This window comes from Nematostella vectensis, chromosome 11 (assembly GCF_932526225.1).
Source record: "Nematostella vectensis chromosome 11, jaNemVect1.1, whole genome shotgun sequence".
Taxonomy (NCBI): domain Eukaryota; kingdom Metazoa; phylum Cnidaria; class Anthozoa; order Actiniaria; family Edwardsiidae; genus Nematostella; species Nematostella vectensis.
The window spans coordinates 7,312,501-7,335,934 of NC_064044.1; the positions used below are offsets into that span (position 1 = coordinate 7,312,501).

General features: G+C 39.6%; 4 protein-coding genes across 8 annotated transcripts in view; 1 reads left to right on the forward strand and 3 right to left on the reverse strand.

The window, feature by feature from the left end:
• Positions 1-6,915, reverse strand: part of LOC116602029 (trafficking protein particle complex subunit 9) — a 16,051-nt gene extending 9,136 nt beyond the window's left edge. Inside the window, exons 1-11 of the mRNA XM_048734480.1 lie at positions 6,236-6,915; positions 5,258-5,630; positions 4,829-4,897; positions 4,676-4,747; positions 4,073-4,201; positions 3,801-3,870; positions 3,505-3,598; positions 2,714-2,911; positions 2,046-2,185; positions 1,251-1,336; positions 903-1,029 (exon numbers count right to left, since the gene is read on the reverse strand). Coding sequence (XP_048590437.1) covers positions 903-1,029; positions 1,251-1,336; positions 2,046-2,185; positions 2,714-2,911; positions 3,505-3,598; positions 3,801-3,870; positions 4,073-4,201; positions 4,676-4,747; positions 4,829-4,897; positions 5,258-5,630; positions 6,236-6,804 — 1,927 coding nt within the window. The 5' untranslated portion in view covers positions 6,805-6,915. The remainder of the gene's footprint in view (positions 1-902; positions 1,030-1,250; positions 1,337-2,045; positions 2,186-2,713; positions 2,912-3,504; positions 3,599-3,800; positions 3,871-4,072; positions 4,202-4,675; positions 4,748-4,828; positions 4,898-5,257; positions 5,631-6,235) is intronic.
• A 337-nt stretch (positions 6,916-7,252) lies between these two features.
• LOC5518405 (androgen-induced gene 1 protein) lies at positions 7,253-11,691 on the forward strand. Of its 2 annotated transcripts, none has more exons than XM_032363105.2 (6): positions 7,253-7,408; positions 8,699-8,830; positions 9,196-9,297; positions 9,752-9,867; positions 10,329-10,483; positions 11,160-11,691. In XM_032363105.2, the coding sequence occupies exons 1-6, from the start codon at positions 7,271-7,273 to the stop codon at positions 11,225-11,227; spliced, it is 711 nt and encodes a 236-aa protein (XP_032218996.1). In that variant the 5' UTR covers positions 7,253-7,270; the 3' UTR covers positions 11,228-11,691. The 2 variants fall into 2 exon arrangements, with proteins under 2 accessions (XP_032218996.1, XP_001638435.2); XM_001638385.3 differs by lacking the exon at positions 7,253-7,408 and adding an exon at positions 7,884-8,064.
• LOC116609791 (protein archease-like) lies at positions 11,241-16,639 on the reverse strand. The gene is made up of 9 exons (XM_048734384.1): positions 16,452-16,639; positions 15,994-16,018; positions 15,847-15,857; positions 15,254-15,285; positions 15,094-15,172; positions 13,347-13,429; positions 12,587-12,639; positions 12,477-12,513; positions 11,241-12,099 (listed from the first exon to the last, which is right to left on the reverse strand). The coding sequence occupies exons 1-9, from the start codon at positions 16,495-16,497 to the stop codon at positions 12,010-12,012; spliced, it is 456 nt and encodes a 151-aa protein (XP_048590341.1). The 5' UTR covers positions 16,498-16,639; the 3' UTR covers positions 11,241-12,009.
• Positions 16,640-19,504: 2,865 nt separating this feature from the next.
• LOC5518481 (unhealthy ribosome biogenesis protein 2 homolog) overlaps positions 19,505-23,434 on the reverse strand; it is a 40,447-nt gene continuing 36,517 nt past the window's right edge. For all 4 annotated transcript variants that reach the window (XM_048734227.1, XM_048734228.1, XM_048734226.1 and 1 more), the window contains 6 exons: positions 23,133-23,212; positions 21,622-21,728; positions 20,997-21,099; positions 20,761-20,803; positions 20,191-20,259; positions 19,505-19,857 (listed from right to left, as the gene is read on the reverse strand). In XM_048734227.1, coding sequence (XP_048590184.1) covers positions 19,702-19,857; positions 20,191-20,259; positions 20,761-20,803; positions 20,997-21,099; positions 21,622-21,728; positions 23,133-23,212 — 558 coding nt within the window. In that variant the 3' untranslated portion in view covers positions 19,505-19,701. The remainder of the gene's footprint in view (positions 19,858-20,190; positions 20,260-20,760; positions 20,804-20,996; positions 21,100-21,621; positions 21,729-23,132; positions 23,213-23,434) is intronic.

A 23,434-nucleotide genomic window follows, 5' to 3' on the forward strand; every position in this document is an offset into this window, starting at 1 on the left:
ACAGAAATGGGATTAGCCTGAGTATCAGGCGATTTTATTTTTCAAAAGTCGGAGAGGAAAAATAAAAGTACAACTGACACAAGTACTAGACGCGACGCCTGCCGCCCCATCTCAGGCTACTGTCAAAATATGTTGGCTGTCAATTTTCCAATGACTCGCGTGGTGGCACAATCAAATGCCCAAATCAAATTATAAACAGCATTTATGTAAAACAAAACTACATTGGTGTTATATGCAAGGGTAATAATTTTAGTAATGACGAACTGAAAAGAAACGCAAAGATAGTTCACGGCTCAGGAGATTTACAATTTAAGTATATGACTGCAGATCCACACATCACTAAAATACTACAGGATATTCACATCACCAATTTACTACAGGCTTTTTCGTAATAGACAAACCGCTGCTTGAACACAGAGATGGAACACTAGAAAAGTCTAAGGTATTTTAGATAAGATATATATATATATATATATATATATATATAGTGTTAGTTTGAGAAAAATACAAACTACATAGGTTTCCCTACAGGTCTGTTTCGTGGTTGCCCACTCATCAGGGGATTTTCAAAATCCCCTGATGAGTGGGCAACCACGAAACAGACCTGTAGGGAAACCTATGTAGTTTGTATTTTTCTCAAACCAACACCACACACCGCTCCACTCTCGAGCATTGAGCACCTTCTTATATATATATATATGCCTGGAGCATAACAAACATAATAAATGTCACCAAACAAACAGTGTTCTCCACCAACTGTAATCAGACCAATTAACAACAGAAAGTTGATTAGATGTAGTACAGAGGGGGCAAAGAGTCCCTAAAGTAGGAAGCAAAGAATGATATATAATTATGAACTGACAGACAGACCGACAGACAGACTGACAGATGGACCGACTAACCTGTAATGTGTAGCTGCCCTGTGCCATGTGGGATACCGAGAAGGATGACTGAGTGAGGTCCTGTGTGTGGAGGGAGGGACAGGCATGCTGGAAAGGGCTCGAATTCAACACCCTCAGTACACAAAACCTGAATGGACAAATATAAGAATCATGAAGAATGCAGCCCAGTAACTAGGGGGTCATGGGAATTTGGAAGAACACAACATTATATTTCATTTTTTCAGTTTTTATTCACATTTGTGCAGCATTTCTCTTTCAAGCATTGTGCAGATTTTTCCTGTCAAGTCAATAGTTCTGGGAGCTACAGTATCATCAATACTTGTCATCATATTTATCCCATAGCCTTACCATTTTACTGACTTTGAGCTCAAAAGGCATAGGATTAAAGACCTCCATGGACACCTGACCAACCTCCCCTTGTACCCACAGGGTTGCTGCAATCAAGATATACAATATGTAGTAAGATGGCTGAGATACTTAAACAAACTACAGGCTGTTTCATATTTTCCTCCATACAAGTCCTTACAGTGTGATGCATGCCATGACCACCGGGACAGTGGTAAGAAGCAAGCCAATACTATTATAATTCTGTTCTGCAACTTCTACTTTTATGCTTTATGTTTTGTTTCTGTGTATGTATGTATGTGTGCCCTGACCTACTGCACATTGTACTTATTTTTCTGGCATCTACTGTATCCTCGTTAACCCTTCGGTTATTTCAGATGCCAGTACCCCTAAAATATATATTTTGTTTTTTGATCTTATAGAGTATCTATGTAAGCTTGGGGTAAATAAATGTTTGTTGTTGTTGTTGTTGTTGCTTTTGTTGTTGTTGTCAATAAAGAGGCAAAAAAAGCAACCCTGTATGTCAGAGAAATGTTTCAGGGTGTGCTTCCAAGCATGAAGGGAGACTACTGGTAATGAAGCTCATTTCATTTCAAACTGTGATTCTCGCATCGCAAATGGCTAACTTTTAATTAAACGTCTTGCTGGTCATGGAACGGCATAATTCATCAATTATCCTGTGGCCTCAGCCTAGGTGTTGGTGGGGATGTTGGACATAAATTCAACATTTGAATAAATAAATGAGATCAAATTAAAACAATTTCACAAAGTTATACTGCATCAGAGAAATATACATACTTTTTCTCTTCCTGGCCTCCTTTGGGCTTCGCCGCAGTGAGGAAAATATGAATGGGCCCTTGTTGGGCAAGGCAGCGGTAGACAGCTTTTTCCTTCCAACAGGTTTTAGATGTGGTGCAAGAGGGTGAACGTGGAGGCATCTGGAGGCACAACAGGGAAACAAAACTCATGTTTACTAACAAAACAAGAAACTAATTTAGCACTTGGAATACCCAGAAATAAATTATGGTGATTATCATCATTACTGCAAAAGTGGATCCATGAGTTCCAATCAGGAGGAGAAGCAAAGCTATTAAGGATGTTCTATTCAATATTTGTAGGTGTGGATTCTCTTTCATTTCCAGCTGCATTGTCACCAGTTTACTTCCGGTCGATTAAATAACAATCTCCGATGATTTCACAAAAAATATTTCAAAATATTGAAAGCAGTGTGTCTAGTGGAAGTTTCTTTGAGGATGTGAGTGATAATTTAGTGTGGATGGCTTGTTAAATGGTGTGGATTCTAATAGGTTTTGAGGTTGAGGTTTCCGTCTGGAAGTGAACTAGTGACAATGCTGTTTTAATATTAAAATTTATGGGAACAATATATATATATATATATATATATATATATATATATATATTAATATTTCTTGGTCCACCCCTAGATCTGCCCATGTATTACCAACCTAACAAGAGGCATTCTTGCAAGGCAGAGAGCTGGTTGTATCTCCTCTGACACCCCAACAACATTTTCTGATGATGCGGCGAGTGCTGATGGTGAACCAGAGCACTGTCTGGCAATATTATCCAGTCCAGAGGCAATGTCCGACTTCTCTGCGTCTGTCAGGTACTCATGCATCTCATGGAGCAGGAATGCCATATGTCTGCATAGAAACAGAGTACTGAATGACAGTGGTATGGCTAGTAAGATCATGTACTCTACACTAGACAAGCTGGCATGGTGGAATCTGAGAAGGATAAATCAACAGAAGGCTGAAATGGTATGTTAGGTGCCTTAAGGCCTGGCTAAACATGCAAACATGTTTGTCAAACATTGAAATCGAACACTCGCGCCAGCATGTTTGGCGAAGTGGTTAAACACAAAAACATTTTCACAAAACATGGGCGTGCACACTTTTTCCGTTATGATTACGCGAGAAATCAAAGTGGCTCCATGGCAATTTCAAGCAGTGATTGGATAAAATCACAAAGCGCACACAATGTTTTGTTTGGTGAGTGGCTAAACAATAAAACATTTGCGTTCAACGCAAGTGTTTGATGAAAATGTTTTGATCTCGTGCAATCTGGTCGTGTTGTGGAAGCCAATTGAGTGCCATGTTTTGTGGGTGGCTAAACGTACAAACATTTGCGTCAAACGCAATGTTTGACAAACATGTTTGAGTGATTAGCCAGACCTTTACAGTCTCATTTTGCTCATTACATGAATACATGAGTATTTCCAAATGCTTTTTCACACCTCATTGGCAGACGTGGGTCGCCCAGCCTTCGGGCAGTGAAGACTAGCTCATTCATCAGTCGGATCTGAAGACTAGGCCAGCCATATGGGTGGTCTGTTTCAACAAAACACACGACATTACAACAACAGAAGAACAGAATAGGAGAAACAATAGAGCAAATGATACAGTGCCCCCCAAAGGAGGGGTAGTCAGCTATAAATAGAGAGCTTAAGAAAGTCAAACAGTGTTGACCGCCAAGTGGAACATATGTTTGTAGTGACAAATTCTTAGTGACAGTAAAGAATGGTTGACTCACCTTTTAAAAAGTCATTCTTATCAAGTAAGATCTTGTAGCCTTTGATGGCTTGAAGAAGTAGAGAATAAGACTAGGGGCAAAAAGTAGACAAACTCAAAATTAGAAACTGGGCACTACAAATAATTAGGAAAATAGCCAATACAGGCCTTTTCCACCTTAATCATGTGCAAAAAGAATAATTTTGACCAATCAGAGCACCAACAGCATAGTATGTACTTATTCAATTTGCTTTTACTTGAGTTTGCTATCAGGTAGTAGGTCAGTCTACTTACAGCAGGCCATGCCGGAGAGGGAAGTGAAGGGGAGACGCACTGCATGGCTGCCACCCTTGTGAAGAACGCTGCCTTACGATGAAAACCTAGATGGGTATAGAGCTTAGCAGCAGAGCTGTATCGCTGTATCTGAAGTGAGATAAAAAAGAACCTGCTTACCGCAATGATTCGAACAAGTGCCTTCCTTTAAATAAACACGCCCTCCCCAATAAGCTCCCCCCATCGACCTCGAATTTTGGAACATGCTCCCCCTCCCCAATAAGCGCCTCCTCCCCCTAAAAAATTTCCAAACAAAAACACCACTTGAATGGTGTAAATCTTCATGTTATTTAGCTTGCATTGACATTCTCACATTAGAATGATCTGGTCAGCAATTTATAACCAATGAAATCTCCTCCATAAATGTACTGTATTAATTCTAACATATTTTTTACTGACAGTTTATCACAATTAAAATGTAGTTCTCAATTTATTCAGAAGCTGGTATTTTCCACTGAAATTAAATAAGTACCCCCTCCCCAATTAGCCCCCCCAAAGACCTGAAAAATGAAATAAGGGCCCCGCCAGCTGCAAGAGCTTCTTTTATTTAATGGTCTACTGTACCTTTTCTTGGTCAGTGAGTGTAATGTTAACAGAGAGAGCATTCTGTAAGGCCATACTAGCATCTATTGGTTTCTGCGAGAGATGACAATTGGATTTTTAAGAATTCTGTTTACACTAAAGAAAATCTCAACAAAGACAAGATTCAGCCTGTACCTTTTGTGAAATCAAGAGTCGGGTCAGCTTTAGGTGAGCTTCTACTTCAACAATGGATGCACCTTTGATCTATGAGATTAATTTAAGTAAAGTTGGTGTCATTCATTTGTCCATTCTATTTGTCTTATTGGTCCCAGAAGCCAAAGTATAAAGTTTGGAGATAAATTTATTGACAAGATGCAATTATTATTATCCAACCTTGTCATACCAAAAATTTCAAAGGTAGTTGAAGCTAAAGATCAGAACAATAAAAATTCTTTATAATTCTAAAGGATCAATGTTTAAGAAAAAGGTTGTGAGCTTTCTCATGAATTGTAAAAACTAAATCTGGCATACATAAAAAAAAAACATAATTTATTTTGTGTAAAGCTAAGTCCTTCAAATAAAGTTTGCAGCTTTCTCAATAATAAATCCACAATCTTCACTTACCCTTCCATAAAGATAAATTGCTTCTGAAAGTCTCTCATAGACCTCCTCATAAGTAAACGCTGTAACATTTCTAAACTTTGCCTCATCTACATCATTTCCAAGTCCATTATTAGTGACATTGGCAGCTTTGGCTGCACAGTCTGTCGGGAGAACCAAAGACTTTGTTCCATTATCTTTACCCACTAAATTGATAGCTACAGAAGATGCACACTGCCCTTCAATTGAGCCAGCCACCCAAAGCAGGTCATTGATGGCACGTAAGTGTTCTATTGCAAGGAAGTAGTGGCAAAGAGCGTCCTGTGGAAGACCAACTAGCAGGCTAAGGTCAGCAAGGTATTTTCTGCTTCTGCCAATAAACTTTCTCTTGAAGCCCCTGAAAAAGGAAAAGGCAACTGTATGTTCTGGCAAAGTGACAAACTGTTGAATTTCTGCTGTTATGCTTTAGATTTGAATTTTCAGTCATTTCTAATGATGTAACTCATACTCCACACTACCCCAATGTAACCCTAATGTTTGAGGGTTTGAGTAATAGGGTTCTACTGCACATAATTAAACCAAATCAATACTGCCCAGAAGTATCATTTTCTTGTCATCTATAATTCATTTTTGTGATAATAAAGCCTATATTCGGTGTAGTGCAGGGGCAAGGGGGGGGGGGGGGGCTGTCACCACTCCAAGTAGAGTTTTAATTTAACAAAGGACATATTTAAAAAAATATCCTCTGCCCCCCCCCCCCCACCCCCAGCAAATATAGGGATTGGCCAAGGCTTGTCCCCCTCCCCTTCAAAAAGCATAATCTACTAGCTATAGTACTGCCATGTAGTGCCAATGATATGCAAATGCCAATAAATCCCCAATCAAGACATTTTTAACACCATGGGTGGTGCAATCATTTGACACAAACATGATAAGAAATAATCACAAGTTTAAAACCAAACAAAATACCCAGCGTCAAAACAATAATGAAACGAGACATACCTGTTTTCATCGCCATTAAAATCCTGTTCAACTGGGGCATAGAGGGGAGAGACTTTATCCGGCTTCTCTGCCAGCTTGCTCATTCTCTTAGACTCCAAAACATTAAACAGAGAAGCCACAAATTCTGCCATGTGTCTTTCTAGCTCTGATTCACTATTTTCATCGTCAATAAAGACGAAATCCTTTCTACTTTGACAACCATCATCGGGTTTACAGAAAACGAAACATCGCGAGTCCAGTAATGTAGCGTCAAATTGCTTTTTCAAATCGTTGATTTTCTCTATCATTTTTTCTGTCTCTTTCGTGTTTGTACATATCGCCACAGAGATAAGTCCATGGACTTTTCTGTGTGCATGAAAAGAGCCCCATTCCAGAAAATGTGGAGATATCTGCTGTGAATATCGCAAATGAAGCGTCCTTGTCGAGTTGGGCACTTGCGCGTGTTTATATTGTGAAATTTCCTCGAACACTTTCGCGAATCGCTTGTCCCCAATGTAACCGATTGGTTTGACAAGAATCAGGATTTTCCTGTGGTTATTCAGGCTTTGCTCGAAGTCTACTCGTAACATTGTCAAGGTTTTGTGAAGGAGAAGGTTGGTGCATTTTTGTGAAGGAATTTCAGACGAAACACCAGAAATTTGTCCGCCATATTTGGATGCGCGGAGACCTCGCGCATATTTTTACGAGGTGAAGCCGCGGGACGGACAAGAGGTGCGAATGAAAATCAGTAAAACATTTAGCTGTGGGAATGAGATAAAAATTGCTCTATTGCATAATAAAGGTTCCTCCTTTTTATTTCCTACATAATAAAACTATTGAAGGCCGCTCCTCATTTAAAAAGTATCCGTCCTGAAATCAAAAATTGATAACTATTGATGCTAATATGTCGATTGTGAACCAGAAAAACCAACAGAAAATCATTATTTATATTTTTTTACAACTCATCATACCAAAAAAAAATCTTGGGGATTCAAAAATAATAGCGGATAAGTTACCCATGATTCTGCGCGAGCGTGGCCCGCCAAATTCGTTACGATGCGAAAATACGCTCACTCCATACACTTTGCCGGGGCAGCATTTTTAACATTTATCTTGTTAGAATACGACAAAAATCCTACAATATGGGACTGGGGACCTGGAGGAAAATACAAAATACTCCCTGCATTGAGTTTGGTACGTATAAACTCTGATTTTTATCCGATAACTAGCATTATTTAGAGGGGCTTTGGTATGAAAACATGAAACCTTCAAAAAGCGGGCAGTCGCCTTTGGTTAATTATTAACGTAGATTTCCTTGTAAATACATTGATTTAGCAGCCTATTACGGCTGATTGATCTTAGCCTTAGTGTTCTGTAGTAGAAAATTTCTATATGATGTGATAAAATTTCAAACCAAAAACCAAACAAGTGACGAGCTCCACCGATCACAGCAAGAAATGCAAAGATAAAATGAATTCTCAAATCGAACATCTTAGCCTTCTTTTAAATACAAGTTTTATTCTTAATATTCTTAAAGGACAAAAATACATAGATTTAAGTGCGATTGATAGTGAAGGTTTTTTTTCTTTTGTATTATACACTTCGGGTTCCCTGTGATGTAGTGTCGCGTGACATGGCGTGACAGGTGAAACTATCGCTTCTTGTGTCACGTGTTCCTAGAGTAGCGGCTTCCACCGAACATGGCGTCCCGCGCTTCAGTCTTCGTAACATTATTACACTCTTCGGCTCTTGCCTTTTTTATGTATCTTATTTATCATGATCTAAAAATTGTGACTGCTCACCTTCAAATGTACGGTGGGCGATGGAAATACCTTACTTTTCTAAGCATCGTAAGTATGAGAATATATATAATATTTTGTCTCTTTGAAATGCCCTTCAATTCTATGTTTACTAACAATGTCTCGTTGTTTCTTCATTTTTTTCCGGATAAAAGGTTCTTCTCCTAGCTAGCCAAAACACACTCAAAATCTAAAGTTTTGAGTTAACCGACACGGAACCCCCGTGAACCGATTTTGCTATTTTACAGTTAACGGAAATTGCGAAATTATCATGAATGTTTTATGTATCTTTTCGTTTCGTTTTTGTATGATGAATGTGCTTGGTAGGATTTCCATCTAATGCCAAGTAAAGCCAATAGGAATGCTTCCGTTTGATGTTTTGACACGTGGAATTTGGACTTTACTCTCAATAAGAGAAATCTATAAGGGAATATCTATTCTAAGTTTGTGATACTAAAATAAATACAAATAATTGTATATTATGAAATCGATGAAATTAAGGAATATCTTCGTGTGACTATCGATTAATCATCGATTACCAATATCAATCGATATTAATCAGCTGATTTCATCGATTAATATCGATTTATCGATTGGCAAACCGATAATCGATTTTCATCTATTAATTACGCCGGGATAAGAGGTCATCTAATATTGAAAAAAAAAAAATGATCTCATTCTATAGGTAGCAGAAGTAGCCTTCTTCCTCCTTGCCGCACTAGGGGACGTCATCTCCTTCCTGATTGGTAGACAGAGTACAACTATCACAAGCATCAGGGATCACCTATTCACTACCTTGGCTTTCCCATTTGCTGTGGTGAGTACTCCTGACAGTGGCTGATCCAGAAGTCCTCTTAAAGAAGAGGCAAAAGCAAGAGCTGGAGATTTATTGTTCTTCTCTGGATTACCTTATATTTCTTTATATTTTTAAGAAAGATTTCTGAGAATTAGGTAGCCACAGCCTACTGGACTGACCCCTAGATCGGCCCATGTCCTGGTATATTCTTGATGATTGACAGGGGATGCAATGACAGAGCTACAGATGCTCAATTCAAAAGTTCTGTTTCCTATGGAATGTGCACAGCACATTTATTTTTATTCTGATGTCATTCAATAGTTTGTAAGTGCCATGGGTTCTGGGGATTTACATCATTTGATTCTTATTTTGGTGTCATTCAACAGTTTGTTAGTGCCACCTTCTGGGGGATTTATGCTGTGGACAGAGAGTTGATCTTCCCCACTGCTTTGGATGCTATAATCCCTCCTTGGATTAATCATGGCCTGGTCAGTGAGCATTACTGTACACAGTAGACTTATAGATATCTCATAGTTGTTATCACTTGTAACACCACACCCAAGGTGTAATACAATTAATAATTATCAACCATTTGTATATTAAGTGAATATACATTTCCCCCTACTCCTGCTAAATAGTTTTTGGCATTCAATTCAGTTACTTTTTTCTTTTACACTTTGCCATGCGTTTTAGCCAAGGTTTGCATATTCATTTTTTTCTGGATATTTTATGTGTTGTAAACTGCATAATACAGGGCATAAAACATTAAAAAAGGCATATTTTGTTTTTGGATCATATAGAAGTTATTAAAGCTCTAGATTATGCTGCATGATAACTGAAATAGTTGTTAGATAGTCCTTTAAAAAATACAATATGTCAAATTTCACAATACAATAATATTTTTATTTTTTACCACAACTGTTCTGAACAATTTTTTTTCAGCACACATGGAATGCCGTTTTGATCCTTCTTGAAGGAGCTGTTGTCCATCACAAGTACCCAGTCAACAGAGCCGGGATCTTTTTTACCCTCCTCCCAGCGGCATGCTACTTGGTGTGGTAAGGACCAGCTCGAGCAGAATAATCCTCATCACCATAATTATGTATCATTATTTTACATTTCATCATCATCATCATCATCACCATCAATACATATCATAATCATCACCATCATTATATACAGTATCATAATCATAACCATTGTCAATTTCATCATGACCATTGTCATATAATGTCATCACCACCATCATCGACAATGTCATCATCACCAGCATTACATATCATCATCATCAACATCATAATCATCACCATAGTAATCAATATAAAAATTATTACCATTATTACATATCGTCATCAGAATTCTTAATTATCATCACCTTCATCAACACCACTTTTCATCTTCATGAAAAACATTATTACCACGACCACCTTCATCATTTCATATTAACTGTACTACTATCTGCATCCAGTAAGTGTAATTCATTCGAAATTTATTGAAATCCTGTATTCTACTTTGATAGGATAACATACATTGCCCAGACCCAGAACTTCTGGGTTTATCCGTTCCTGCGTATGATGGAGAATTCTGGAAGAGCAGCTTTCTTTGGACTCTGTGCTATAATTCTAATCATCTTTTACTTTATGGGAAAATGGATGACCACAACTATATGGGAAGGTAAGTTAGATTGTTTTTTTAAAATCCTGTGCAACAAAATGTAATGTTTAAAATAGTCAAGCCAGAACAAAAGAGAACAAAGACTTACAGTGTATTAGTTATAAATAAACTAAATAGTATTTCACAGGTTTTTGAAAACCATTCTAACCTAGGGCAGATCTACATAGAGGAAGGGGACTGGGTGGCTATCTAACCTTTGTTTTGACAAATTTCTGGTAATTGTACTGGTATGGTCCTCCCCTCATTATGTTTTCTAGTTTGTCCAACCCTCTTTGTTAGAAATGGGATCAGTCAGTGTGGACTGATATACAGTAAGCAAAAATCCTGAGAGCTTTAGATTTGATCTCAAGGACAAGCTGGTAAGAAGATTAGGCATGGCTACTGTTTTAGTCTTTGTGTAATGTCATGCCGCAAACTTGCAAAACCACACATGGGCTTTTTGTCCAAATAGTTACTGAGAAACATGGAGTGCTGTTATTCCTTTTTACAATCAAATCTAAAGCTGTCCAGGATTTTCGCCAAAAATCTTTTAAAGGATAGACCTGCCACAAGGCAATAGTCCATTGGTTTTTATTTCTTTGTATGCGAAACAAGCAAAAATACATGGAATATTTGTGTGTGTAATCTGTTGTTTCAAAATATTTTTCCTCATAAGTCCTTGCTGATTTACTTTCAGCTGAACCTGTCAAGAAAAGTCAAGAAAGAAAGGCAGTCACCAAGAAAAAGTCAAAGAAAGTAGAATAAAGTACACAAAAAATTATGTAACTGAAACATGTTTTATTTACATCTGTTTTTATGTAAAAGTGTGATCATTTTTTAAAGTATAAATTCAAACTTTTGCTAGAATTCTGTACCAAATAATGCTTAGGAAGCTGTCAATGGCTTTCCAAAAGCAGGCAACATCACACAACTTGATAAGAAACTATTACAATGCCCCTGTGTGGTAAATACTTTACAGAGTCTAAAAACCTAAGAAATTGTACTGTCACTCTGAACCAGACTGTATAGCACACAAAAAATCCTTATGGCTATTGTTTTTTCTCTTTTCCTTTACAATATATTCAATATGTTATTGTAAAACTAGTACAAATATTTACAACTTTTTTTGTTGTTATACATATTCTTAAATTTGTTGAAGCATTGCACATCAAACTAAGGATGTAAAAATTGAAAAGCTTCCTACAATAAACATCGGCAAGCTTTTGTAATTCAGCTTCCTCTGATACTTTTTTACTTTAGCCCACCCTCTACCAAATATGTTACACAGCCAACAAACTTTATTTTATGTGAATGAAACTTTTCTACCTTATTTTAAATAACTGTTATGCATTGATGACAGAAACAGGATGCTTGTTAACAAAAAAAACAGTGATTATTAGCCCATAGCATAGTTTTGTGACAAAGCCCCCCCCCAAATGGTTTTTGCTTCTGCCATTTTTGCTATACCCTGGTTCCAGAGCCTCGAACGTCTCTCTATTAAGTTGCCAGCAGAGCAATACAAGAAAACAGTAAAATTGAAATTCATCTTAAATATCAATGATAACATAGACCTCAGCCTTTCCTTCGTTATCATGTACTTGCATATTGGAGTAGGTAATTGCCTTGACCTCAGTTCCCTGGTGAAGAATATGGTTTTACAGCATCATCAAAAGTACAAGTGAATCAAGTAAATCAAACCTGTTTTTCTTAACTCCCGAAATCTCCAGTAATCCAGACACACTGATTTGAGCCAAGATGGGGGGGGGGGGGGTATTATTTTCTGATCAGTAAAAGGTTATAAAATTTTAAAAAAGCAATCTTAAAAGAAGTACTCTTCTTATAAAGGGAGGCTGAGAAGCGTTATCTACCAATACAGTGACAGCAAACAGCAACATTTTACATGGGGAAACTGCAGGGACCTCATCCAAGAATTTCCAACAACTGTTTTGTACATACAGTTGAACTTGAACAATTATAATAAAACTAATATAATGCAAGTAGAATTTTTATGTACCTGTGGATGCTTTTCAAGATCAAACTCTTCTCCTCTCCTAAAGAACAGAAACCAGAATAATTAATTATACTTTAGAAAACACCAAGAAAAAAATACAAAAGATCACTCACGCTTTTGCTTTGATTTTAAAGTTCTCCTTATCAAATTCTACAACTTCAACTTCCTGAACACAAATGAACAGAATAGGTTAAAAAATTGAAAAATTAAACCATTAATGGGGATTGCCACTTTATCAAATAAAATATACATTTTCCTAGGCTTGGAGCAAAAAAAAAAAAAAAAAAAAAAAAAAAAAAAAAAAAAAAAAAAAACACCAAAACACTCTACACCAAAAAAATTCAATACAAATACTGATAAAATATTGGACTGTAAGTTTCTTATTTTATTGTGGGTGCATTTCTTTTTACTCTGTCAGACTTCCACCAATGTTTCTAGTGTTTCTATCTTAAGTTCCTTCTAAAGTTTCTACCTCATTTCTACCTAGTATTATTTTAGTTGCAACTAAAATAATAAGTCCCCAATGTCATAGCTGAGTGGTGGTGCAACGGCTAAAGCAAGCACAGCTGTGAATTATTTCACATTACAGAAACTGACTCAGGCATTTAAGTGGAAAAATTGATGTTGATCTAAGCTTCAGTAATTTCCAGTGAATCGCAGATCTGCTACAGTCCTGTAACTCTTTGCAAGTCTGAGCTGCAAAGGAGTGAACACTAGAGAAATGCCTTGTCAGCAAAGGCAAGCATCAAGCCAACCCAACCTCCAACTACCCAACCCAAAATCCCTATTTCCGAAAACAACTGGGGATCCTGTATAAAGGCTATGAAGGCGATTACAAGTCTAAAAAGAATGTGTCGAATAACCAATACATACCTTGACAATAAAGTAAGGGTCTCCACACATCAAGAACAGAGCCTCATCCAAAAAATGAAAGAGTAAATTTATCACATCCTCACCTGCAACAAAAACCATAGCTTGTTATCATACAAAATAATAGCTCTTGAAAAGGGATGTGTTATTGAAAAGAGATGCGCTCGATGGTGACGTCTAGAGGACCACAGTTCAGGAAAACTATTAGAGTTAGAAACTGCTATGACAACACCGACTGTAATGTGCTATCTTTTAGTAATAATTGCTGTTGACCACACCCAAATTGCTATCCCTTAGGGTTGAAATTGATTTTCTCGACCATTATAGCATCTGTTTATATTGAAGTCCCCCATGTCATTCCCACTTTCTATACCGTCTTTCTTAAATACTGGGCAAATATAGCAGATATAGCGGAAGAACAGTTTGGCCCATCCCGAAGATGGTATAATGACATAATATGGAGTAATAAAAATATTAAGATAGGAGGCAAAACTGTGTACTATAGGAAATGGCATCAGGCAGGCATAACATATATTCACGATCTCTATTCTGCTAGAGGAGAAATGATTCCTATCTCAGAATTTCAAACGTCCCATGATTTAGATTGCAATTTTCCTACAATCATGGGAGTGTATAATGCTGTTTCCCATTATTTCAACAAAGCAGCGATGACAGATGACGAGCAACCAATGGATGAGGTTAAAGCTTTTAACCAAAAGGCACTCCTGGAACTAGGTAACTTAACATGCGCAGCACACCTAAAATTACTTGTGACAGCAGCTTTCGCCGCCCCAACCGCTATAAAACGAATATTAGACTCTGGAGTCCCTTTGACCGAATTAGAAGATGTTTATGCTTTACCATTTAAAGTCACATCTGAAACCTTTCTAAATGTGTTTCAGTACAAGATAGTGCACAATATTTTACCCTCTAATTCTCTTTTATTTAAAATGAATCTTTCTGAATCACCAAACTGCCAGTTCTGCAATGAACCGCACAATCTAGAACTATCTTTGCCAAATGCTGAACGGCTATTGAATTTTGGTCTCATTTCTTGAAATGGTTCAGGGATAAGTCTAGTTTGGAGATTCTTCTTTCACCTGGGGAAATTTTGTATGGGTATAAGCCAAAGGAAAAAAGGTTTATAGTCTGAGTAAATCACACAATAATCATTGCAAAATATAGTATTTTTAGTAATTTTTCAAACAAATTGGCTCCTTTTGACGCTTTTCTTTCTTTTTTTAATGACAAGTTAAATATTGAGAGCGGTATAGCTAGAAAAATCACAAAGAGAAGCAGTTCAACGAAAAGTGGAAAATGTTTTTGAAATATTTTTTTCCCTCAAGCAGCATGTCTGCCTCCTCCTTCGCGTGTTTGTGTGTAGTGTGATGTGTATACGTATTCGTAAATTCCCGTGTACTTGTAATGTAAAAGAAAAGTAAATGTAAAAAAAGAAAAAGAATAAGAAATACAAAAAAAGGAAAAATGTAACAAGTATAATGTAAAGAAGAAGAATGTAAAAAAAGAGAGATGTTGTAAAAAAAAACTTGTACAAGGAACAATAAATATGTATTTGAAAAAAAAATATTGAAGTCCCCCTACCTCCCCAGATGATAATGATAAGCAAATATGACGTTGCTGAAATGTTATGTTACATATGAGCACAAATGTCATAATACAAATCAAAGTAACTTACAGTATCATGAATTTAAGTCAACCCGGTGTAAATAGTCACTTCTGTAAATAGTACCTTCTGCTTCAATAAGCTCCTCTCTCTTGATCTCCACTGTCTCAAGGTCAGTCATGTATCCAAACATTGCGACAGCAACCTGAAGACACAGAAAATATAGTGTTAGAGGAATGAGGATTTTTACAGTACATGGAAAAAAGTTGAGGTAATTCTTCCTAACCTGTTCAAAGGCTTCCTTCAAGTCATCACCCCCTTGAGAAATGGGTTAAGGAAAACTGAGTGTATTGTTACAGGTTTTTTTATTCCTAGTGACCAATTTCACCAAAAGACAGGGATGCCAACTCTCTCGCATTTTGCGGGAGATTCTTTATAAAACTTAACTCTTTAAAAATTATCGTACATTTTGAACTTTGGAAGTTGGCATCTCTGCAAAGATCAAAACTCCTGAAATTGGAAACACAATCTGGTTTCAATTACTCTTGTAGATGTCACATTAAACAGCTTAAACTTTCATTAAACTAGAAATACTGTGGTAAATATCCAAAAGCAGAATAGAAATATGGGCTTGTTTTCCCAAGGCAAAAGCTTTTTTCTTGTGTAAAAACCTATGTTTCTAAACTAAAGGGAGTATTCCATGAACTTGTGTTTGAGGATAAACTCTAACCACCATGACTGTAAACTCCATAGAGCAGTCTGCTTTTCAGTAATAGGTTTTCAGCTGTATGTAAAGCATACAGTATTTCACATTCTATTTATTTATTTAAGACTACACCAACATCATTACTAATTGGTCAAGCAAATGTAAAAGGATACAAGCATGAAGTCTAAGCACCAAAAAAAAAAAAAAAGGAAAAAAATAACAATTAGTAAATAGTCATACCATCCTAAATTGTGTAAAGGGTGGGGTAATGAGGAGATGTCGGGCAGACATTTGTTGTCGGGAAATAAGAATGTACTTACTGGACATCAGCCGTGTGGTCAAGATCTGTTACGAGAACGAAAAATACATCATCTTGTCAGTATTCAAAAATAAACTCATCATTGATACACAACACAGGATTTACGTATGTGCGGATAAGTGCGGAGGGGGGGGGGGGGGGGGCAGTCATAGGTAACATATGGAACGAGTTAAAAATTATGATGATCCTACAATAAGAACAGACCCACTTCCTGGCGGTCAAAGGACTACATTCAAAGATTCCTGGCTGTTGTTGCATGTGGTACTTATATTTCTTAATTAGCCCAATGACAAGAATTTGACAATGACAACAAGTCCGGCCTACAACAATACGACTTTAAACTCGAACAGCAATCTCAAAGTGCAGCTTTCCTTTTTTAGCAGTGACAATTTCAAGCAGTTTTGTGTGTGAGGTAGGTTTCTCAAAACTTCGTGATAAACTACTTTGATAATTACTCACACTCGTACTTGGCAGATTTCTTCGGCTGAAAATCCACAGCTGCCATTTCACTAAAGCTTAACAGAGTTTTCTATATCGAGATCATGGAGGCTATGGAGAAATAACAGTGTTCTTGTTGTAGGCAGGTGAAGATGATTTGGGGGCAGAGAGAAATGTGGTGCAACAAAACACAGGACGAGTCAGCGGGTGCATTATAGCCATCATACCTGATGTAATCGGGGAAAATGACATACTGTATTACCACAGGTAGCACCTCTAGAGCATTCGAATTTTAGTTTTTTTCTTTACAAAATCAGTGGAAAACTGCGCAACCCATTGAATCTGGTGCAAGCTTGCGAATGAAATTATGCTACACCCGCCTGAAAACCCTAAAGGGTGCTATGAAACTGCTTTTCAAAGATAGGAATTTGTCAGACGCGTCTAAAGTGGAGTGCGCAGGGTGCGTGCTTAACCGCCCTGACCGCTAAAAAGTAGATCATTTCTTAAAGTTCTTAAAACCTTTCACTTATATTAATCTAGCCAAAACAAAGCATAGATAAACTTTCAAATTCTGAAAAGGGAATTGAATTTGATTGAAATTTGAATTTTCTACAGATCTTTGAAAATTTTCCTGGCCGCGCCAAAGGAGATTGAATCGAGAGAATAGTCAAGAATTGTATTCGAAAAAAGAAAATATCGTTTTGTTGTAGGTTTCAAAAACAGCGCGAGCTCGTGAGAATGTCGCCATTCTTGATTGCGAATGCAGCGCGCGCACACAATGCAAAAACAATTCAAAGACTAAAAAATATCTGCTTAATTTTGCAGATTTGTTTCCTGGAGTTAAATAATCATTTGACTACCAGGTTGAGATATAAAGATGACGGTAAAAGTTGAAACCACACAACGTTCTTCAGCAATAACTAAGAAGATATGAAGACCGGAACCGGTTTAGCGCGCGCATGTTTTCTCATGTAATTTGGTTGACATCTCGATCTACGTCACAAATGACTGGACCCGGGCTTTTCAGTTCACGGCCTTTTTTCCGAAGGTTGACCAAAATAGTACAATATTACAGATTTGAGTTATTCGCGCGAACGCGTGTTTTATAGGGTCCATACGAACCACATACCATTTGGAAGATAAAAATATAAAGAATTGACAAAGTCTATCAACTCTGAAAGTTTATATAACTGAAAGGTTATATGGACTTTAATAAAGGACCGTAAAAATATCCTTTTTTCATATGATGGTTATGACTGCGCACCCCCTCAGCAATTCCTGGCTATGCGCCTGTTTTTGTTGTCTGTGGGAGTCAGAAAGCAACATGTATCACACGAAAACACCCCCCCCCCCTCCCCAATTGCCATTGTTCAAACCCAAAAACGGAGTCAAAAGCTACATTCCCACCAAAAAAAACCGTTATCCATTCAAGGCAGTGATTGGTTGATTGTTTTATTTCGAAGCTCGCGGATGATTTCGTAGCGACTGACGTCATAATGATCAATCACCACACAACTTTGCTACGAAACCGTTGTCCTTGTACCTCAAAGACTTCAACGATATTCAACCAAAGAATACTTGAGATGAAGGGCTGTTCACATCAAAGGCTCTTGGACATCTCTCCCTGATGTCATCAAAGCTGGAGACGTATGTACAAAGCTCGAAGATCCAGCGTACTTCGCAAGCGCTCCCAAAGGTCACACCACGCAATTTTCCGGGCAGGATTTTCGTGGCCGAGAAAAAAAAAAACGCGGCTAAACTGCAGAATACCCGTCCACTTATTTGCATTTTCCTTGTATTTACTGCCTCGTTCTATAGAAATCGAGGTTTGAAGTCTCATTGTTAACTCTTTGTGGAAGGGTATTCTGCAGTTGCTGCAAAAACGCTGGATCCTCGAGTATAGACGTACAGGCCGATGAAGTAGGGAAGCATTGACCGCCTTTGGGCAAAAGGACTCCTTCAAGACAATGGCGTAGGCGAAGAGACAATATGTCATTTGAAAGAAATAAAGTGAGACCGAACTTGACATTCAAGCAACCTCGAAATCATGAAATGTTCTTGAAGATGCTTGAATTTTAAGTTTTGTCGCTTCTTGAAGAAAAAGAGCTACCTTACAAAAGAAACAAAAACACATTAAAAGATGACTGCTGTCAGAAATTATAAAAGGACTTTTTTTCCCGATTTCCATCTTTTTTTATTGGCAGTCGTTTTGACGGATGTTGTCCTTGAGTCTGATGACAAAAGTTAGAAATGGCAAATCAGATCAGTCAACACTAAGTTAAGGGAAGACTTGTCTGAGACAAGGTAAGCAGTAAAAAGAGAACGTCCATCTTTTCTTGACTCAAACAATATAGGTATGACAGTCACACAATGTAGGTATGACAGTCACACAATGTAGGTATGGCAGTCACACAATATAGGTATGGCAGTCACACAATATAGGTATGACAGTCACACAATATAGGTATGACAGTCACACAATGTCGGTATGACAGTCACACAATGTCGGTATGACAGTCACACAATATAGGTATGACAGTCACACAATATAGGTATGACAGTCACACAATATAGGTATGACAGTCACACAATATAGGTATGGCAGTCACACAATATAGGTATGACAGTCACACAATATAGGTATGGCAGTCACACAATATAGGTATGACAGTCACACAATATAGGTATGACAGTCACACAATATAGGTGTAACAGTCTGATTGTTGTCAACCAATCCAAGACCCATGAAGATCCCAAGGTGACCTCGATCTTCATGATCATGATCATCATGATGATTGCAGGCCATTTCGGGATCTTCTGAAGAATTCCACAAATGCAGAAGTCAGTGCCTTTACTATAACAAGCACGTGGACGTCTGGATATAAATGGACGGACAAACGACGAAGACAAGAAAATCACACACCTCTGACATTCTGGTCACCGTCTTCGAAACAGATGAGACAAAAAGTTGCTGAGCCTATCCTTGTCCTGGGAGCCGTTGGCAATTGAAAACCAAAAGACAGTAAAAATTACAAAGCAAAAGATCACTGATCTAAAGGGGCCTGACCAGCCTAAAGAAGTCGATATATTCTTTATTATTTCGAATCAATCTAATGCAAGTTACAGAGTTCCATTCAATTCTTTCTTTCCCTATTTTCAAAGGATATAGCAAAGCTTACGACTGCACTGGTTATGCTTCACCGTTGTAAAATTCATTGCTGTTTGCTTGCAAGCTTGTTGCAACTTCCCTCAATTGTCTTTACTGCCTGCCTTAAACCTTTCCAGTAAACTTGTGGTATTTATTGTACTCTTCGTTAAGCGTCTTAAAGAGTTCCCGTGAGCCTTTGCTAAGTGTGGCGTGGAGCAGAGCGGTTTCGTGATCTCCACACAAATCGAGTAGACAGAAGACACCATCCGTCAATACCTCCTGCAAAAAGACCAATAAGAGATCAAGGTCTTGATCACGTGCAGCTATCTAACCAATAAGAGGTCAAGGGTTGAGCACATGCGTCAGTCATCTTAACCATAAACGACCATTGTTTTGATCACGTGAAGGGTATCCTACCAATGATAGGTCAAGGTTTTGATTGCGTGTCAGGTATCATTCCAATAACTCGCGCTGATTTTTACGCGCGCGTTAGGAATCATACGCGTCCGCTATGCTTTTCCATATCAGCTTATTTCCCTAGCTAAAATAGGCGTTTAAATACATAGCCTACGTGTAGCTGGTTAGCGATTAAAGAGTCAATGGTTGACGCACCTTGACGTGTGATGGCAGATGGACTCCCTGTGCTACATGGATGTACTCGGCGATGAGATACGGGGAGTACTGGGAACAAAGGGCAGGATCACGTTACTCATATATCAACACGGTGAAATAAATAGACTTCTTTTGATGACCGACGCCTGCAACAGAACTTCTGCTAAGCGCACTTTCGATAGGGGACTTGCACTAAGAAATCACGTGACTTTCTGGGTGGCAAACTATCGTGCGCTCAGGCTTTTGGCGGCAAAATAGCAACAACAAAAAGAAACTTTTTTCCACGCTTACGAATATGCCATTTTATTTTTTCGTCGCTCTCTGGCGTCATTTTTGTGTTTATTTTGGTGTGTTATTTGGGTAGTTTGCCGAGCAAAATGATACGTGATTTCTCAGTGCAGTTTTTATTCCGCGCATTTCTTGATGGCACCGCGTCGTGTTTAGACGGACGGCATATACGTGCTATTTCACGTCCTCCTCAGAGCTCAAAGCGGTAAATACCAGCGTGAGATTTGAAGAGAACGTGTGTGAGGCGGCGTCCGGTTGCCGGCGTCTTCACCACTCTTATACCTTTGAGAAGGCCGTTTTATGTGTGGCAATCTCTTGATAAAGCCTACAAGAAAAAGAGAAATAAGAAGTCGCCTTTGACGAGAAGAATAAACAACAAAGGGAACTTAAGTCTCAGAGGCAATACTCGTCGACCGCTTCAAGGTAAAAGTGCAGTGAACCTCCATGCTAATATTATATGTCTGTCGCTTTGTGCATGGACATGGAAAGGAGATGGCGGAAGTGAAAAAAAAACATACCTCGCTATTTTCTGTGCACACGTCATGTCATGCCCAGGGCTGTGGTCACCCTGTGGCTTGGTTGCAAAGCTGCAGCAGTAGTTTGCAAGCATTCGTAACATGTCTAGCTTCAGTCAAGGTTGTCAAAACAGATAAAGAAATAGATTTACACAACAAAACGCCGTACACATGGTTTTAAAAGCGAGGACGAAAGTTTCTTGAGCAAAACATCCCTTAGGTCCCTTTCGCATAAGCGGAAGTTTTTCGAGACGACTAGCCATTTCTCTCAATTTTCCGAAGCAGCCTTCAATACTCGCTACGATTCCTTCAATTTCGATAAGAGTGTTGTTTAGGAGACTAGTTTTAGGGTCCTGATGAGGCCGACAAATCGAGAGTGAACGCTTGCTTTATAGGAATAGATGCCGGGAATGTCTTTATTTGAAGGTCACATAGAACAGAAGAAAGACCAAGGATATACAAAAGTTTTATGGTCGACAACCGGAAAAGGAAGGGGCGTTTATTTGAAGGGGGCAATTTTTTTTTCTCACAATATTTAGGCCTTAGGGGAGGCGCCAACTCAAGAGAGTTCGCTTAATGAAGGTGTGGGTTTACGGATGAGGCCGTGGAGAGGTATGGGAAAGGATACTGTTTACGCACGTGACGAACACGTGCACACAGCCGTACATCGCCTCACTCTGATAGTACAGCGCAGGACTGAGGAGAGCGAACAGGCTCTGGAATATGGCGGGAAAACTGAAACAGAGGGTACGTTAGCTTGCAGTTGCTTAGCCTGGATTCCGCATCTCGAACTCGGATAATTCTAATGCCCCGTTAACACAAACAGGGCTAGATTGCCCTTGGATTTGTTCCTAGTTTTTCAGTCTTCTACTCGGACGACAACAAACTCAAAACCCGTATAAAAACCCATGCAATCAGCGCCAACATCAGGCAGTATTGCTGGCGAAGTGACTCGCTCTTCTGGCCAGCATTTCCTTTGTCTTGTGGCGCTTTTCGCTATTTCGCCCTGGCCACATTTAATTAACCGAGCTTTTCAAAAGTAGTGACCTTGGCAATTTTGACTCTTATTTCGGTTGCTATTTTTGTCCTAGATCAGTGTTAAAAAAAAAAAAAAACAGCTACTAATATAACAGGGCCGTATCAGGGGGTGGGGCACAGGGGCGTATCAGGGGGTGGGGCACAGGGCCGTATCAGGGGGTGGGGCACAGGGCCGTAGCAGGGGGTGGGGCACAGGGCCGTATCAGGGGGTGGGGCACAGGGCCGTATCAGGGGGTGGGGCACAGGGCCGTAGCAGGGGGTGGGGCACAGGGCCGTAGCAGGGGGTGGGGCACAGGGCCGTAGCAAGGGGTGGGGCACCGGGCCGTAGCAAGGGGTGGGGCACAGGGCCGTAGCAGGGGGTGGGGCACAGGGCCGTAGCAGGGGGTGGGGCACAGGGCCGTAGCAGGGGGTGGGGCACAGGGCCGTAGCAGGGGGTGGGGCACAGGGCCGTAGCAGGGGGTGGGGCACAGGGCCGTAGCAGGGGGTGGGGCACAGGGCCGTAGCAGGGGGTGGGGCACAGGGCCGTAGCAGGGGGTGGGGCACAGGGCCGTAGCAGGGGGTAGGGCACAGGGCCGTAGCAGGGGGTGGGGCACAGGGCCGTAGCAGGGGGTGGGGCACAGGGCCGTAGCAGGGGGTGGGGCACAGGGCCGTAGCAGGGGGTGGGGCACAGGGCCGTAGCAGGGGGTGGGGCACAGGGGCGTATCAGGGGGTGGGGCACAGGGCCGTAGCAGGGGGTGGGGCACAGGGCCGTAGCAGGAGGTGGGGCACAGGGCCGTAGCAGGGGGTGGGGCACTGGGCCGTAGCAGGGGGTGGGGCACTGGGCCGTAGCAGGGGGTGAGGTACTGGGGCATGTCCCCCATAAGATTTTTAAAAATATATAAGGAAATGACTAGGAGCGTGGTGGTGCCCACAAATATTTTCTAATGTTTCTGTATTGTGTCCCCCTCCCAAATATTTCGAGGCATGCTCCGTCCTTTATAATGTTTTTTAAATATAATCGACCCTTTTCTCGACCCCTCTCTAATTCAAACCGATATTTGTCTCCCTTCAAAGTTCGATGAAGCAGAGCTCTAATGCAATTGGTTGGTGGACAATACTCACGCATGCGTCGAATACGATTCTGAGGCCACGAGCAAACTGGAGTGCAGTACGAGACGGGCGTGATGTGGTGCCACCATGGTCTGGACATAGACACGAGTCATGAGACACAAGAATAAACAATGCGTGGGAACCAGAGGATAGCTTTTGTACATCATCTCGCAATAGGCGAATTGCACCAAGAAATCGGGAGACTTTTTGGCAAAATCGTGCGCGCTCAAGTGTTTACGGCAAAATAACAACAACTCAAAGATAATACGCTGAATATAGCAGGAATGGCCTTTTTTAATCGTCTTGGACGGCAA

Excerpts from the sequence above, each read along its gene's own strand:
- LOC5518405 (XM_001638385.3), top strand. The coding sequence starts at position 7,915 with ATGGCGTCCCGCGCTTCAGTCTTCGTAACATTATTACACTCTTCGGCT. Across the intron at positions 9,868-10,328 it reads GCGGCATGCTACTTGGTGTG|GATAACATACATTGCCCAGA; the intron begins GTAAGGACCAGC and ends CTACTTTGATAG. Across the intron at positions 10,484-11,159 it reads GACCACAACTATATGGGAAG|CTGAACCTGTCAAGAAAAGT; the intron begins GTAAGTTAGATT and ends ATTTACTTTCAG.
- LOC116609791 (XM_048734384.1), bottom strand. The coding sequence starts at position 16,497 with ATGGCAGCTGTGGATTTTCAGCCGAAGAAATCTGCCAAGTACGAGT. Across the intron at positions 12,640-13,346 it reads ACCCTTACTTTATTGTCAAG|GAAGTTGAAGTTGTAGAATT; the intron begins GTATGTATTGGT and ends ATTTGTGTTCAG. Across the intron at positions 12,100-12,476 it reads ATCTTGAAAAGCATCCACAG|GGAACTGAGGTCAAGGCAAT; the intron begins GTACATAAAAAT and ends ATTCTTCACCAG.